The 15,841-nt window shown below is 37.2% G+C and overlaps 1 protein-coding gene across 2 annotated transcripts in view; it reads left to right on the top strand.

The window, feature by feature from the left end:
• The window catches only part of ZNF385D (zinc finger protein 385D), a 423,315-nt gene that overhangs the window by 88,294 nt on the left and 319,180 nt on the right, over positions 1–15,841 (top strand). For both annotated transcript variants that reach the window (XM_062607166.1, XM_062607168.1), the window contains exon 2: positions 673–951. In XM_062607166.1, coding sequence (XP_062463150.1) covers positions 673–951 — 279 coding nt within the window. The remainder of the gene's footprint in view (positions 1–672; positions 952–15,841) is intronic.

Here is a 15,841-nt window from a genome sequence, read left to right as displayed (position 1 = left end):
TTATAATCCTGGGAGGTTAAGATAAGAAACTAATAGAACATGTTTATTGTTTGTCTTTGAACTATTTTGAATGAGACAAGTTATGGAATGGTTAGATGGGCTTGAAAGCATTCATGGGAATTGGAGAGGGGGTGACTAGGGGTTGCTAAATACCTAATTAATAAACTTGGGAGTGGGGACTATGCATTTATGTTTTGCAGAATAAAATATAAGGGGGTTATTTTTTCTTCTCGTAATTGCAGCAGACCAGAATATGTAAACACAGGAAACCCTGACTAACTTTCCTCCCCCTCACTCCCCCTCCTCCCTTTTTTGGGGGGCTTTTTTTGTTTTGTTTTGTTTTGTTTCCCCTCAAAGCATGGGTTTTCCATGAGCTGCAGCTTCCTTTATGGCATGTCTGCCTGCTCTGGTGTGGGGTTTTCCTTGTGCTGCAGGTTGGCTGTCTGCTCATTGAGGTATTCCGTGTGCTGCAGGGAGACAACCTGTATCATCACAGCCTTCACCGTGAGCTGGAGAGCAGTCTCTGCTCCAGTGCCTGGAGAACCTCCTTCCCCTTCTTTTCCACTGGCTACAAGGCTGTTTCTCTCACGTTTTTGTTTGCAGATGTAGAAATCTTGTGTGTATTGTTTCATATTGCTCATCGCTTATCCCTCTTATGTCTTTTCCCCACAGAAAATATGAAGAAGCCCTGGAGCCCTGATTTACCAGGTGATAACCAATCGTACAACTTAGATTTCACAGCCGTCCCAGACAGAGAGGGTGAGAAACAGTTAGCACCTGATGTCACTGAAGAAAAGAAGGAGAGAGAAAAGAAACACACAAATTTCACTTTGTGTAATGTTTGTAACATTCAGCTGAACTCTGCTGCTCAGGCACAAATCCACTACAATGGCAAGTCCCATCAGAAGAGGTTAAAACAGCTCAGCAATGGCAATCTCAAAGGTGATAATGGTAAGCGTTAAAATATGTGTACCTTTTTGCCATTTTTTGTTGAGAGAATTGCAGCAATGTGCAGTAGAGTCTATATATGTGAGTCAAAACATTTCTTAAATTCAGACAACAAATTTTTTGAATTTAAGACAAAGGCTTCTGGTGACCTCAGAGTGCTTGGTGTCATCCCTAGCGTGAGCATCTGGCAAATAGCTAAAGGTATATCATCTGTGTTGTTAGAAGTATTTTCATTTTATGCTTTGCTTATGTGATGATGTTGATTCAGATTCTTTCTCATTCCATTTGCATTTTGATGGTTTTCAGCATAATCAGTGATATTCCATATTTCACGGTCGACTAGAAAGGTTATACTTGCTGGGGGTATGGTTGCTTTTGATGAATGTAAGGTGGTTGCAAAATAAATTGAAACAAATACGTTACACAGAACAAATATATTCCCAAACTCATTTCGCTTTAGTCTGCTAATTCAGGTTCAACCCATAGCAAGCATATGTCTGTTTAAAGATCATAACTGAAGTCAAACAGAGATGGAACAAAGGTTATTTTGGTTTTAATTGATTTTCTTGGCAGCTTTGGGAAAAGCATTTTATAGTAGGTTGCATACTTTCCTATCAGAGTGAGTTGTATGCCTCAAAGAAAAATGTTTGTGGCTGCATATACAAAAGTAGATAATAGAGGCAAATGATGGTCTCTGACAGGAAAAAACATTATTGGGTTATAATTTCCTCAATGTCATAACAGGTATAGTCAACTTTGCTGCTCTATGGGTAGAGTTGTACTGTATTGCACCCTGCTTCTATGTACCATGTCACATAAATAATGGTTTTAATATGATGTACTTAGGACTTTCAGACTCTTTCTTCAGACCTCACGCTTTGCTTAATATTCTGTGCCATGAGTTGCTTCTTGTCTGCAGAGGGATATGCAGAACATGAGTCCTTATACAGGTATTTTAATAATCTGTGAGGAATAATGTAGGTATGTTACTGAAGCGTATTGGATGTGAGTGCTTTTCTGTGTAAGAGGTGTGTTGCTCATTTCCTTAAAATAAAACAATAAAACAAACAAAAACCCACTGAGCAGCACAAATCATTTTCTGCTTACGTGGCAGGATTCTAACATGTGCCACTGTTCATAGTTCAGGCTTATGAGGAATACCACTGCTATTAGTAGGAGCTGTGAAAATGCATAGAGATTGATTTCCTAATTTATTAAAGGTGCAATATGGTTATCCACAAATGAATTTGTTCTAATCAAATAAACAAAAAGTCTAATGTTATTGCTATCTTCATTTAAGGTAAAATTTTATCATTATTTTTAGCACAATAATTTTCTAATGGTAGAGTGTGTTTTTCTCCAGTTCATTTTTCTGCTTTTATCCATGGTAATGAAAGAATTAGTAATTAATCAATGCTGATATTAGTGTCAGAGGGCTTCAGTCATGCTTCAACGCTTGAATTCTGGCAGGGTTTTTTTTTTTCCTTCTTAAAAGTATCCCTGCATCATGTGTACCTGCATGCATTTGTAGACAGAAAATAGCAGATTGACTATCTAGCTCTTTGTTCAAGGTTCAGTTATTTTTGGGGTTGCCTGAAACTTGAGTCTTTTCAAATCTGGCAGATCTTTGAGTATAATCAGAAGTAGCACTCAACTGAGAGAGCTACGTAGGGAAGAGAATAAGGGAATGATATTCCCATGTTACTAGACTTTGATATTTCAGTTTTTTTAAACTGAACATTAACTAAAATAGACACCGGTATTAAATGTTTCTTGCTAGGTCAGACCTGTATTACAGCTGAATGTCTGAGTAACCACCCCTCTCCGCACTTTGAGCAGAGACCTTGTTAGAGATCCCTTTTGTAAGTCAAGTAGAAATCAGAACTTGACAGAGCTCCACAGTAAGGTTTCTCAAAACTGATATTTATGAAATACGGGCAGTGTTTTTCGGTCAAATGAACTTTTTGTTGATGAGACCCCAGGAAGCCCGAGCGACACATGACCATGATTAAAAAAAATTATGACTTGACCCTTTCAGTTTATTGTGTGCACACAAATGATGCTTTTTGAAGGTCACTGAAGTAACTGTTAAACATGTATGATACAGTTTATTCAATGTACCATCATTGGTGTACATATGTCATTTATGAGAATGGTATTTCTTGTTTAGAAGTATGATCATCACAGAAGACAGCTGTTATGTTCAATGTCCAGGTTAGTGGTCTGATAATTCTTGAGATTAAATTTTGCTGTAAATTAAAATTAAGTAAAGGCTCTGCTTTATGAGATTATCTTCCAAGGCTTCGTCATCAGTAGTTTTTCATTATATTTCATGTTGAATGAGAGAAGTGTTTGCACTATGCACAAGAAAACCCCGTTTCCAAATGAAGCAATTCATGGACTGTACTACGGGTTGTATATGCCTTTGAAAAATTGCATGCTTGCTTGGAACTTACATATGTGGAAAGGTTGGGAAAAATACTGGAATTTTGACTTATTGTTTTGCTTTATCTCTGAATTATTCCCACAAAGCAGGACAGGTTTGTGTGTTTCGTATCGGAAGGGCTAACAGAAATGCAGGACTGATTTGTATGGGGCAACAGCCCATGTTTAGTTCCAAAATAATTTGCAATGGACTGCTGAATCACTATGAGTGAATGAGGCATGGTTAGGGCAAAACCTAAAACTGCTTACCTCTGCAATACTTCTTACAATACATTAGATAACAGGTGGAAAACTAATGGAGATGAGAAATGGCACAAAATTAATAGAAGTCCTTTCACTTTAAAAATTGGTTTCTGAAACATTATGCTTTTAAAACATAGGAGCCAGAGAGGCATTTGGCAATAGTTTCTTTACGTAGCTCTTTGAATTCATAGCCCAAAGACTATCCAGTTTAGCAAGTTTCATTTTCTTTCTTTTAAACTAAACCTGCCTAGAACTTTTTTTTCATTGAAATTTCATCTTAGAAAAATCTCATTGTGTTGTGAGCAAGGACAGTGAATGCATGAAAGAAAGGAAAAAGATCAGAATTAAATAATCCTTTTTATTTCCTCCTTGCTAACTTCAAAAAGCAAACCTGTTAATTCAGCAGGAGATATTATTTAAGAATGAAGAGTAATTTGCTACAATTATACTGACAGGTACCCTACAATATGAACAAAATTTGTTTCACACATACTCTTTTTTTTTCAACTGCATTTGGTGGTTGAATGTAGTTTTCTACAACTCTTGAGATAAGAATTTCATAGTATCAATGCTGTAATTTTTTTTGCACACTGATCATTGAAAATATTTAATCTTTTATGATGTTTTTTTTGTGTGTGTGTGTGTGTAAATCCTGACTTTTTACTGTCCTGCAGGTAGGATATCCAGAATACTCACCTAAACCACTTGCAGAGCCTCCTCCTTGCACTTTTTTATTGCTGGTTCTTTTCTAGTTCTGTTGCTACACTTTACACTTCTGCTGTCAAGGTTTTTGGTCATGAAAACTGGCAGCTTTGGAGCAGATAGAATCTTACTTTAAGGTGGTAAACTACAGAGCTACAGCTTTCAGGAAATGGTGTCACCTGCTCTTTTCATTGCATTAGTCCTCCTTTCAAAGACAGAGGATTGGATAAGGCATTCAGTGATGGAGGAAATCATCAGACAAAGTGTTTTTTCCATCAGAAGAGGGGATTCTGTGTTTGTTTCCTGGGAAACAGGCTTTGTCACATCAACTTGAGATGTCTCTGGAAATCATGTCTCTTGCAAAGTTGTTTTTTTTTTTTTTTAATTTTCTGATGCAGAGCCTCATGGCCAGTTAACAGTAACTCCAATATGTGTTATCTTCTGGTTGTAAGCCCCTAGTTTGTGGGTTATAGATACCAGTATTTTGTAAAGAAGCAGAGCAGGTTCCTTCAGGGCATTCTGTAATACTTCCCAGATACCCAAGCTGGAGATCCCTGGACAAGTAGGACTTGCTGAGGGCAATGTGTTGTCACTTCCACTGCTCTCAGATGTAAATCTTTCTTCTCATTCCAAAGCACTTGTTTGTTTTCATCATGTTCCTATTCCATTTATTGAACATAGTTTCTGCTTTTAAGAGCACTTTTACAAGCAAAATATGCTCTTAAAGCACTACTTGTGTTTGCAGAATCATTTTTTTATTATATTCGGAAATATAATACCCACAATCTGGCATTATAGCTAATCACTAAGTTTTATCATGTGGTAACATGGGTATCATTAAATGAATGAAGTTCAAGAAAGAGCCAGCTCACACCAACCACACGCATGATGTTCCTATTTCCCCTGATAAGTGCACTAGGATCCACCTGGCTTTGTGAAGACACAAAAATGATGGGTGGTAATTGTAGACAAACTCTTTACACGTGTGCATATATCCATTGCAGACTTACTGTAGTTAGCTGGCTGCTATCTGTTGCAAATAAATACAAAGGGATGTTACTAAAGTTTAATACAGACTAATCATAGGTAAACCCTAGCACTGTAGCAAGTTGTGGGGAGGCTGGGGAGAAAGTTTGATGAGTACACCTGGAATAACTTCTGTAATGCCATGAAGTCACTAAGTTCATTTATATTTTAGCAATCCTCAAAACATTATTATATATAAATCCATTATTTTGGATTTCTGGAGGAGAAATTCATTGTGTTTAAACAATTTTTCATGTAGTGTATCTGGTCTACTGAATAACATGGCAATGAAAAATAATTATAATATAAGAACCTAGAAAAATGTGTTTAATTATGATTAGTTCTTCAGAAGCTGGGGGATAAGTGGAAATTTATGGCTAAATATGCTTAAGACAGTATTGAAGTTCCTTATTGTTCATCAAGGGCACTTAAGAGTATGCTTATGTCCTTTGTTGAAGTGTGTTTTTCGTCTCAACTGGCAAATTCCTTTCCTTTCCATCATTTTAGGTGACATCTGAATAAAACCTGCTGTGGCAGTTAATTATGAAACCATTTCAATTATATGAAGAGTCTTAACCACCAAGAACATCTGCCTAGGGTCTAAACAAGCCTCTTAACAGTAGGTCGAAAAAGTTAAAGAGAATTGTTTTTTTTTCTGTTTTTCTTCCTGAATGTAAGACTGCACAGGTTCACTTTTTATATCCCCAGCAGTTTATCTTTTGGATACCATCCCAAAGCAAGATGTTTAGCAAGTTGTCTTCATCAAAAGGACATGAATGTTTGTTCATGAAAGATTTCACAACTGTATCATACAACTGGAAGAAATTCAGATCTGGGTCCTTACTGCCTTCTAGCAAAGGTTTGTAATTGCTATGCTAAGACAATAGGGGCTGAGGTACTTAAAGGTTCCTTCAACAGCACACAAAGGTTGCTGTTATATGCAGGTTAAAGGGTGAAAATCTTCACCCACTGTGTGCCTGCTTGCTATCTACATTTTATCTTCTTTCATGCTTCCAGTTCTTATTCTATGTGTTCCAAATGTTATTCGTTCATAGTTCACTTGTACTTTTTAGACATTTATGTCTGCATGTCTTCAGGCCTTTATGTTTCTTCTAGATGTACAACACTTTCTTCTGTGTTGAAAAATGAATGCCCTTTTAGTCCTCAAGTCTGTGCTTAAGATATGCTTGCAAAAACCAAGAAATAATGTCATCTTGCTCTCTTTGCACTTCTGCCTAATACCAACATAGTCTCTTCTTAGGGCTTCAGGCTAGATCTATGTGTCTGAATTGATTTGTCCCTCCATTTTAAAGTTAATACTGTTTTAGGTGTTTTGTCTTAATGTTTTCTGCTGTAGCATGAATATCGATAATCAATACTAAATGAGCTGTGTAAGGTTCAGTTACTCTGGGAGCAATCTGTGTCCATCTGTGGTACTTCTGAACTCTGCTGAGATGTTGGTCTGCCATTCTTTGCTTCTCCCTGAGCGTGGCACCAGTCTCATTTCTAAGAGTTAGCATTTGATCTCTGCTTACGTGTACAGCTAATAAACTGTTGAAACCTTTTTTGCAGGATCTCCATTCAGTTCTGATTATATCATGAGGTCCAATATAGATTATGATGACCATGGCTTTCTTCCAGACCTTCTCAGTAACTTGTCATCTTTTAATATGATGGGATTTCTTTTTTCTTCTGCCCTGGCATCTGGTAGGCAACAAATCATCTATGAGTCATGACAACAGACTAAGTTTATCAACAATTCCCGGTATTAATTTCCTGACAGCTGGCTTTTCCAATATTCAGTTATTTTCCTTATTCCTCAGTGAGGCTGCAAAAGGAAAATTTTGTATCCCTCATATGATATGATTTTGTTTAATTTTTAGGATATTACATAATGTAAGGAGAATTTTTTAAAGTATATTTGAGTAGAAGAAAAATAAAGTACTAGTGACACACATTTTGGTAATGCTTTTTCTTATTTCTGATTTTTTACTCCTTTGTTTGAAAATACACTGTTTTCCTTGTGGTCACCTCACTGAAAGCTTTAGTTAATTTTTTTATCCTCTGACATGTTTCACCATAGGAAGAACTATCTCAAGATTAGTGTTTTAAGACCATCTCCAATGAAATTAATTATAAACTCCTGTTGCTTTTAAGAGAGGGAGGCACGTTCCACACTCTTTTGAGGAATTAATTGATGAATTAATGTTAGCACACATTTATGCCAGTTCAGTTTACATCATCGAGGAAGCATCAGTTCTAATCTACAGTTCACACTACTACTGTGGGAGTGAGTTAATTTGTATAATGTCTTTCCTTTGTTTCTCACATTAATGCTTATACGTTATCCTGGCATGAGTCCCCGTGCAGACAGCATTGTAGATATGTAGACATCATCAAGAATTCCTCTCAGTTTTCCATATATATGAAATTAGAGAGCTGGAATGATACACTAATTATAAGCAAAGCAGCTCCCTTTACTCAACTAATTCTGTGTCCTGTAATCAAAATTAATTTCTTAAAATTCTTCTCTAGACACTTTATGTCAGGGTAATATGTCTTTAAATGTAAGCCTTCCTAGTGGGGATAGTGTAAAAATTATTATATGGAGCATAACATGAATGTGTGACTTTTTCACTATAAAAGTAATACTGAGGCTTTAGCATAGTAATGACTTCTAGACTAGAACCAAAACCATGACATAATCTCCCTCTGTGCTGGATCCCGTGATGTTGTAGAAAAAAATGAGAAAGTTAATGAAAAATAATTTTCTGATCAAACATTTTAAGAGCTTTAAGCAATTTCATTCGTAGCTAAGTACAGTGAAAGGAAAACTGGAAATGTCAAAATTACTCACTTTGATATCTCTGAGTGCAGTTGATTAGCAATTTTGTGAAAGATTATTCAGAAATGAAGTAGTATTATTTTTCTTCTGTTGAATCTTTTCTATTTATAATTATTCTTGGGAACTTTTAACTTACCTGTCCACTTTTTTTGCCAAGAGAGCCCCATTCCTACCTTTGAGAAATTCTCATTCCATCACAATAGAACTAACAATACTGTTAAGAAGTGCATAAAAAATTCCTCCTTCCACTTCCATTCCTGTCCTCAAATTTGGTAGAGTTTTGAATCTTTAGAGCTTATATTGTGAATAGATGTTTTCCCCCTGGGGAAAGACAGAATTTGTCTTTTTCTTGGTCCTCTGATTTGACTATTTTGATAATATGTCATAGATGGTGTGGGTGTTTTTTTTTGTTTTTGTTTTTTGTTTTTGTTTTTTCTCTTTCTGTGTTTTTATTTGATAATCAAATGGAAGAACAAACAATCATTCCATGGTCATAGTTCTGGCTGCGCTTAGCTCCTTTTTTCTCACTTTTGATTGAGTTGTTACTAGTCATAAAGCTTTGGTATCATAAAACCACTGATGTATAGTAAAACACAGATGGATGCGTATGCATAGCTGCTTATTCTCAGTAAAATTCCAATTTCAATGCTGCCTCTTTCTCTTTTTGCTTTTGCAAAAATAGTACCTTTAATGTTTTTTTGTTTGGGTTTTGTTTTTTTCCTTCCCTGAAAGAGGTAGCAAAACTCTACTGATAAAATGACAGCATTCTTCTTACCAAAGGCAGTTAAGGACTGTAGAGAAATGCAGTTGATTTCAAATCAAAATACCACCAAGGATGTCCTCAAGTAAGTACTAATATGTGATACTCTGAAGTATTATTTTTATGTGGTGTAATAAAAATTAGATTTCTTTAAAAGAAGTAGCTCACATTTTTGGCATGTTCTCTGACCTTACACCCATAGGACATTACAGTAAAGCCTGTTGGAGTTTTTCTTGTGGAATCATATACTGGGAAATTTTTCAGTGGCAAGCATAATGTTACATTTTCAATGGAGCTATATGGGAAGAATATAAAATAAGGATGCCTGCAAAGAGGTAAATATCACTCATGTCTTCACAAAAGGCAAGAACTAGAAGCTAGCCAGTCAATTATCAATGGCTGAGAAGTATATGGAGCAAGTCTTTATAAAAGCCATTTGAGGGTACATGAAGTAGAGGAAAGTGATTTGGAATAGCCAGCACAGATTTACATGCAGACTTTGTAAGACCAACCTCATTACTTTCTATGGTGAAGTGTGAATATTTTTGGACTTAAAGTTTTCATCATGGTCCATCATGATGGACATGGGCAAACATAGGATTGTTATAGCCACATTGGTGAGATAGGGGTTGGATGAGCGGAGTACAAAGTAGATTAGAAAATCACCAACTATCAAGTTCAAACTGTCAACGATCAATCTTTCACAGTCATATAGACAGATGATTGGTTATGGCACTCCCCAAGAACTGATAGTGAGGCCAGTGCTGTTTAACATCTTCCTGAGTGACCTTGGTGATAAGATGCATTGAATGCTTACCAGTTCTGCAGATAACACTAAGTATGGTAAAATCAGTAGTATGATAGTGTACGAAGCTTGAAAAAAATTCATAGGAAGCTCAGTAAGCTGCAAGAGTGCCCCAGCAGTAACCTCATGAAGTTCAACAGATGCAAAGTCATGAGGTCCTGCATCTGAAACAAGTCCTGCAAGTACAGGCTGGGCACTGACTGGGTGGAGAGTAGCTTTGTGAAAAAGGACCTCGGTGTCCCTGTGGGCAACAAGTTGAACATGATACATGAGCTTTTGTGGAGATGAAAGCTTAACTGCACACTGGGCTGCATTTGCAAAAGGGTGAATAGCAGTTTGAGGGAAGTGATTACCATGTGCTCTGCGCTTTTGTGATCATATGTGGAGTACTGGGCACAGTTTTGGGTCCAAAGTGCAAGAGAGACAACAAAAGGGAGTGTATCTAAAAGAGCATCGCTGAGGCAGTCCAGGTAGCTGAGCGCATGACCCATGAAGATAAGCTGACAATCTGGTTTTATTTACTGTGAAGAAAATAAGTGCTCATGGGGGATCCTGTTGCAGTCTTCAAATTCTTGAAGGGATTTTAGAGAGAAGATATGGATGTGAGCAGTGAAGGAGCAGGAGGGTATAGTCACAAGTTAAAGCAAGGGAAATTCTGGTTAGATACATGGAAAAGAGCATTCAGAATCTCACTGTAAAAATGGATAAGCACTGGAATAAGTTACCCAGAGAGGCTCTGGAAATTTTAAGAACTCAGCCTTGGAAGTCAGTTCTGTTTTGAGTAGGAGGTTGGGTAAAATGAATTCCAGAGATCCCTTTCCACCTGAATTATTCTAAGGTTCTGTAGGAAATACACTTGGAAAAAATCTGTTTTAAAGTTTCAGGGGTCTACTTGCTTAATTCTCATCTGGCAGGAGCAAGATATATACAGCCAAAGGCTTGGATTTTTCTTCATAGCTGTGTGTTTAAAAATAAAAGACAAAGCTCCACTCTGAATGTCAACTTGCTGATGTTATGTGGCAGAAACAAAACAAAGTAAAATCTGTATTCTTAGGAGGGCTTTGACATGTAAAACAAACTCTTGAAGCCTTTTTTAGTATTTTTATTTTTCCATCAAATTGCCTGTAGCAGTCAGAACTGCTGTTGATGCATGTTGCAGTCTGTCTAGTTAGAGGTTACAAAATTCTTGTCCTCTAAAAGGCGAAATCTAGGAACAAAGCTACTAGTATACATAGACCTTGCTTTTTAGACCTTTTTTCTGTCGCTAGTGGTGAGAGAAGGAAGAGGCTAAAGAATGCAGTCAGTAACAACAGATACTGTGTTGTTCAATGATGTATTAAGACAGATTTGATCTTCGTGGCAGGCCAGTATTAATAGCCATTCAGACTTATTTCTCTTAAAAATGCATTAGCTTTTCATGTAAACCGTTGAAGATGTCAACAGTAGACCCTGCCAAAAAAACAATGTAATGATCAAACAGCTCATTAAAAAAATTTCCAGCAATTAATATTGAGTTTGTGTTTTCTGGGTTTTGTGTGTGTGCTAATTTGTTCTCTCAGATCACATCTCATCATGAAATTGTTATGATTAATTAAAAAGTATTTTTTTTTTTTTATGTGGGGGGAAACAGGTACATGTCTCTTGAGAATTGTCATTGTAATTAGTATCAAAACTACCACACATCAGTAACGGCATATTCCCAATGTTTTAAAATCTTGAAATGTTTAAGGAAAAAACATTGCTGTAATAATTCACTATATTTTATTTGATTTCAACACTGAGTCTTTGGATGTCAGTGACCCTTGTCACAAACAGATGAAATACGCGTGAGAAAGCCAAAGAGAAGATCCCAGAACTGTCAAGCTTTGAAAAATGTATATTATTCAGAATTGCAGCATTGGCATTTAAAGACTTACTACTGTGAAATAAAGTCTTTCAAGAACAGTGGCAAGCCTCTCTGGTCTTAGAGCGCTCCAAATTAAAAGATTCTGGAAACAAACAATGTTTTGGATGTTCTGGAAACAAACAAACAACGCTTTAGCTAAAAACCTTAACAATTAAATAAGTTTATAGCTGGCATAGAAGTTTTAGTACTACTCAATAAGGAAACATTTTAATTTTTCCGACACTTTATTCTTTACAAGGAAAAAGATTTTATTTCAATGAATTTACTCTTTGTGAGATTGGATGTATGTGTAAATAGTTATAAATTATTCTGTGTGTTTTGGTACAGGCTGAAAATTTAGACTGATGATTAAACTCATATACCCGTAAATCCCTTTGTGGGGCGAGGGGGAGGAAATTATTAAATAATTTGTTTCTTTTGTGTTTCCTTTGATACTATACATAGGCCATCTACAAAATCCATTGGCTGCGTTGAGTACTAGAGAGGTTAAATTTGAATATGCGTGCTTCTGAGTACAGCGATTATATATTCATACGCACATATATGCGCACACACAAATTATGGCACAATATTTTCTTAGTCTGAATACAAATATGCTCGCTCTTGGGCTAGTTTGGAAGAAAATTTTAGTGCTTCGCTCTACTCATCTGTGCCATCTCCATGTTAGGACAGTCAGTCCTATATGGTAGTCACCAGTTAGTTAGTTTTTAAGCTTTGAAAAACGTAGTGAATGATTTTTTTGCTGAAGAGCTTCAGTTATTTCTTTTCTTTGTAAAAGAAATTTTCCGAACAGTGTGTCTTTATTTTGTTAAATCAGAAGCCATATCGATGATGTTTTCAAGTGAACATCAGTAGGAATAAAGCCTCGCAGTCCTTAATGGCTCTGGAAACCGGAGTTGCATTTCCTCTAATTCAGTTTTATTCACTGATGCTGCAATTATAGACCAGGGAACCTGCTTTTATACAATATGACTAAAGTTTTTTCCTAAGTCTTTATTTTTTTTTTTCCATTGAATGCACTCAGTAAAGCCTCTTACACTTTTAGTATTCATATTATGTTATGACTGATGTAAACCGGTACTTAACAAGAATAGGTTTTACTACTTTTGACAGATATCTAGGAGTATGTTATTTGTTGCTAGGATTACTGAAACATCGTATATTTATGCAAGATTTTTTTTTTCCCTCACTGGGAATATGAAGTAGGGTAGTTACTGTTCAGTGCTATTAAGATATCCCTGTTATATTTTGGTAAAAACCATATCCCTTGCTGTAGCTATTCTTTTTAATTTCTTTGAAGAATGGTCTTCATAATATGGCTTTCTTCTTTTGCCAACTAACTGTGTGTATTTTGGTAAGTGTCGTCATAAAAAGCTTGAGTAATCAAGCTTAGCTGGTCCCCAAAGTTACCTGGAAAGAGAGTTGTCACCATGAATTACTGTCTGTGGATACCACAAAGATTTCTGGTTAATGTGTTCTGACGGAGTTTCCCATGTTCTGCAGTTCATCTGCTATAGATGTTATGCCATTAAAATGCGGTGACTGATGGAGCAGGTGCAAACACAGAATGTCAGGACTGGTGAGTTTATAGTGCAGTTTCTGAAGACAAGGTGGGGGGGTGTCAAATGATATCTGCTTCATCCTCTATATTCCTTTGATAATAAAGCATTTCACAACATTCTTGAGACCAAAGCAGACAGGAATATGTACACAAAGCTCAGCATGGATTTTTGAAATGTGCTCAGGTTGTTTTGTGTACAAAGTGAGGTGCCTAAGGCTTCTTTTCTCTTGACATTGTGTAAGGTCGAAAACCACCCATTGTGATCCAAAGAAGCCCTACGGGAAAAGCAGGGTATTATCCATACAGAGGGCAGTAATCAGGCCAACAGCAGCTTCCTACTAGCCCATTTTGCTGTAACAATATGTGAGGTCAGATTCATACTGTTTAATCTCATGGAAAACTTTAGAAGGGCTTGATTCCCATAGAGAAGTGCTCTCTCTGGTGGTAAAAGGCCTTGTGAACAGTGTCGTGAACCCCATAATGAACTTTTATGTAGGATAAAAGAGGATCAGTACCGTGGCATGAGACTAATGAAGGGATAGTCAGATTCAGATGGGGCTAGGTCAGTGCTCTTTCACGATTCGTTAGGAAAATGAGGCACAAAAATTAATTTTTATAGAATGGGATTAACTTGCAGAGGTAAATACAAATAGAGAAAATTTATTAGAATGGATAAATGAACAACTGTGGGGAAGACTACAGGATAGGGGAGGGAAGTGTTTGTCTTGTATATCAAAGTAATTGAAAATCTGGCAAAACATGAAATATTTTTTCTTCCTGACCATCTTGAAGTAATTATAGAAATTGCCATTAACTTCCATAGAATTTATATTCCACTTTCATTTAAATGCCTGATGCATTTATTTTCTACTCAGATGGTGGGCTTCTTGTGGCAGGTGCCAGCAGGTTGGTGTAAATTACCCAGCAGAGAGGGTGGCCAGGTATTTGAACAGGCTTCCCAGGAAAGTGGTGGAATCACCATCTTTGGAGGTGTTCAAAACCCACGTAGATGATGCAGGTTCTTGGTGGATGGTTTTCTCTTCTAAAACCACTAATTGAACTGCAAAGTTCTCTTACGTCTTTTGGGGGTTTTAACCCGCATCTCTAAATCATCTTACTATTTTAAATCCAAATATTAAGTGGTTGCCCTGGAATGAATAAATGTATCAGACATTCCATTTTGCCTGTACAAAGCACATGCTGCAAGTGAAAGTACAACCTTACGAAGTTTAACCATGCGAAGTGCAAGGTCCTACACCTGGGTTGGAGCAATCCCAGGCACAGCAACAAGGTGGGTGGAGAAGAAATTCAGAGCAGCCCTGCGAAGAAGGACTTGGGGGTGTTGGTTAATGAGAAAATGAACATGAGCCGGCTTCAGTGTGTGCTCGCAGCCCAGAAAGCCAACTGTATCCTGGGCTGCATCAAAAGGAGCGTGACCAGCAGGTTGAAGGAGGTGATCCTGCCCCTCTACTCTGCTCTTGTGAGACCTCACCTGGAGAATTGTGTGCAGTTCTGGTGTCCTCAACATAAAAAGGACATGGAACTGTTGGAACAAGTCCAGAGGAGGGCCACGAGGATGATCAGGGGACTGGAGCACCTCCCGTATGAAGACAGGCTGAGAAAGTTGGGGCTGTTCAGTCTGGAGAAGAGAAGGCTGCGTGGAGACCTCATAGCAGCCTTCCAGTATCTGAAGGGGGCCTATAGGGATGCTGGGGAGGGACTCTTCATTAGGGACTGCAGTGGTAGGACAAGGGTAATGGGTTAAAACTTAAAACAGGGGAAATTTAGATTGGATATAAGGAGGAAATTCTTTGCTGTAAAGGTGGTGAGGCACTGGAATGGGTTGCCCAGGGAGGCTGTGAATGCTCCCTCCCTGGCAGTGTTCAAGGCCAGGTTGGACAGAGCCTTGGGTGCCATGGTTTAGTGTGAGCTGTCCCTGCCCATGGCAGGGGGGTTGGAACTCAATGATCTTAAGGTCTTTTCTAACCCTAACTATTCTATGATTCTATAACCTCTTTATATTCCAAGTTGTTCTTCCATAAACAAACAGCAGCATTGTTAACTTCAGTGTGTACAATAACAAGAGCATGGTGTATACAATAACAATATTATGAAGGAATAAAACAATACAAATTCTTTGTAGTATGCTACCATTTTTATTCCTCCTTCCTGTCTCCCTTGCCACTCAGACATTATTTTCTAACAAATTCAGTTAAATAATTCCATCAGAAGCTCCCTTTCAGCCTTATTTTTAACTCCCCTAGTAATACTGAAGTGTCAGCAGCCACCAAATTTTCATGGTGTTTACAAAATTGCTGAGAATTTTACAGCTTTTTTTTTTTTTTTAATTCATTTTCTTTTGTGGAGTCCAAAATAAGTTTTTATTGTTCAACAGTTGATAGCATCTAAAACCTAATACTCCCACAGGTATATTAGATCCTAAACCCCTTGGCTTTTTACAATTAGAAAGAAGAATAATGCTGGTGGATGTTTCATTTATCTGGCTATTCACTGGTGTCTGAAGCTGCTACTGCCAAACTCTGGAAGCATTTGTCCTGAGTAAATATTTGATCTGTAGTTCTTAAAATGCCTTTGGGAGG

This window comes from Pezoporus occidentalis, unplaced genomic scaffold, assembly GCF_034315485.1.
Source record: "Pezoporus occidentalis ecotype Australia unplaced genomic scaffold, CSIRO_AGI_Poc_V1 ctg120, whole genome shotgun sequence".
Classification (NCBI taxonomy): Eukaryota; Metazoa; Chordata; class Aves; order Psittaciformes; family Psittacidae; genus Pezoporus; species Pezoporus occidentalis.
Note: the sequence above shows the minus strand (reverse complement) of the source record. Positions and strands in the feature narration are given on the sequence as shown.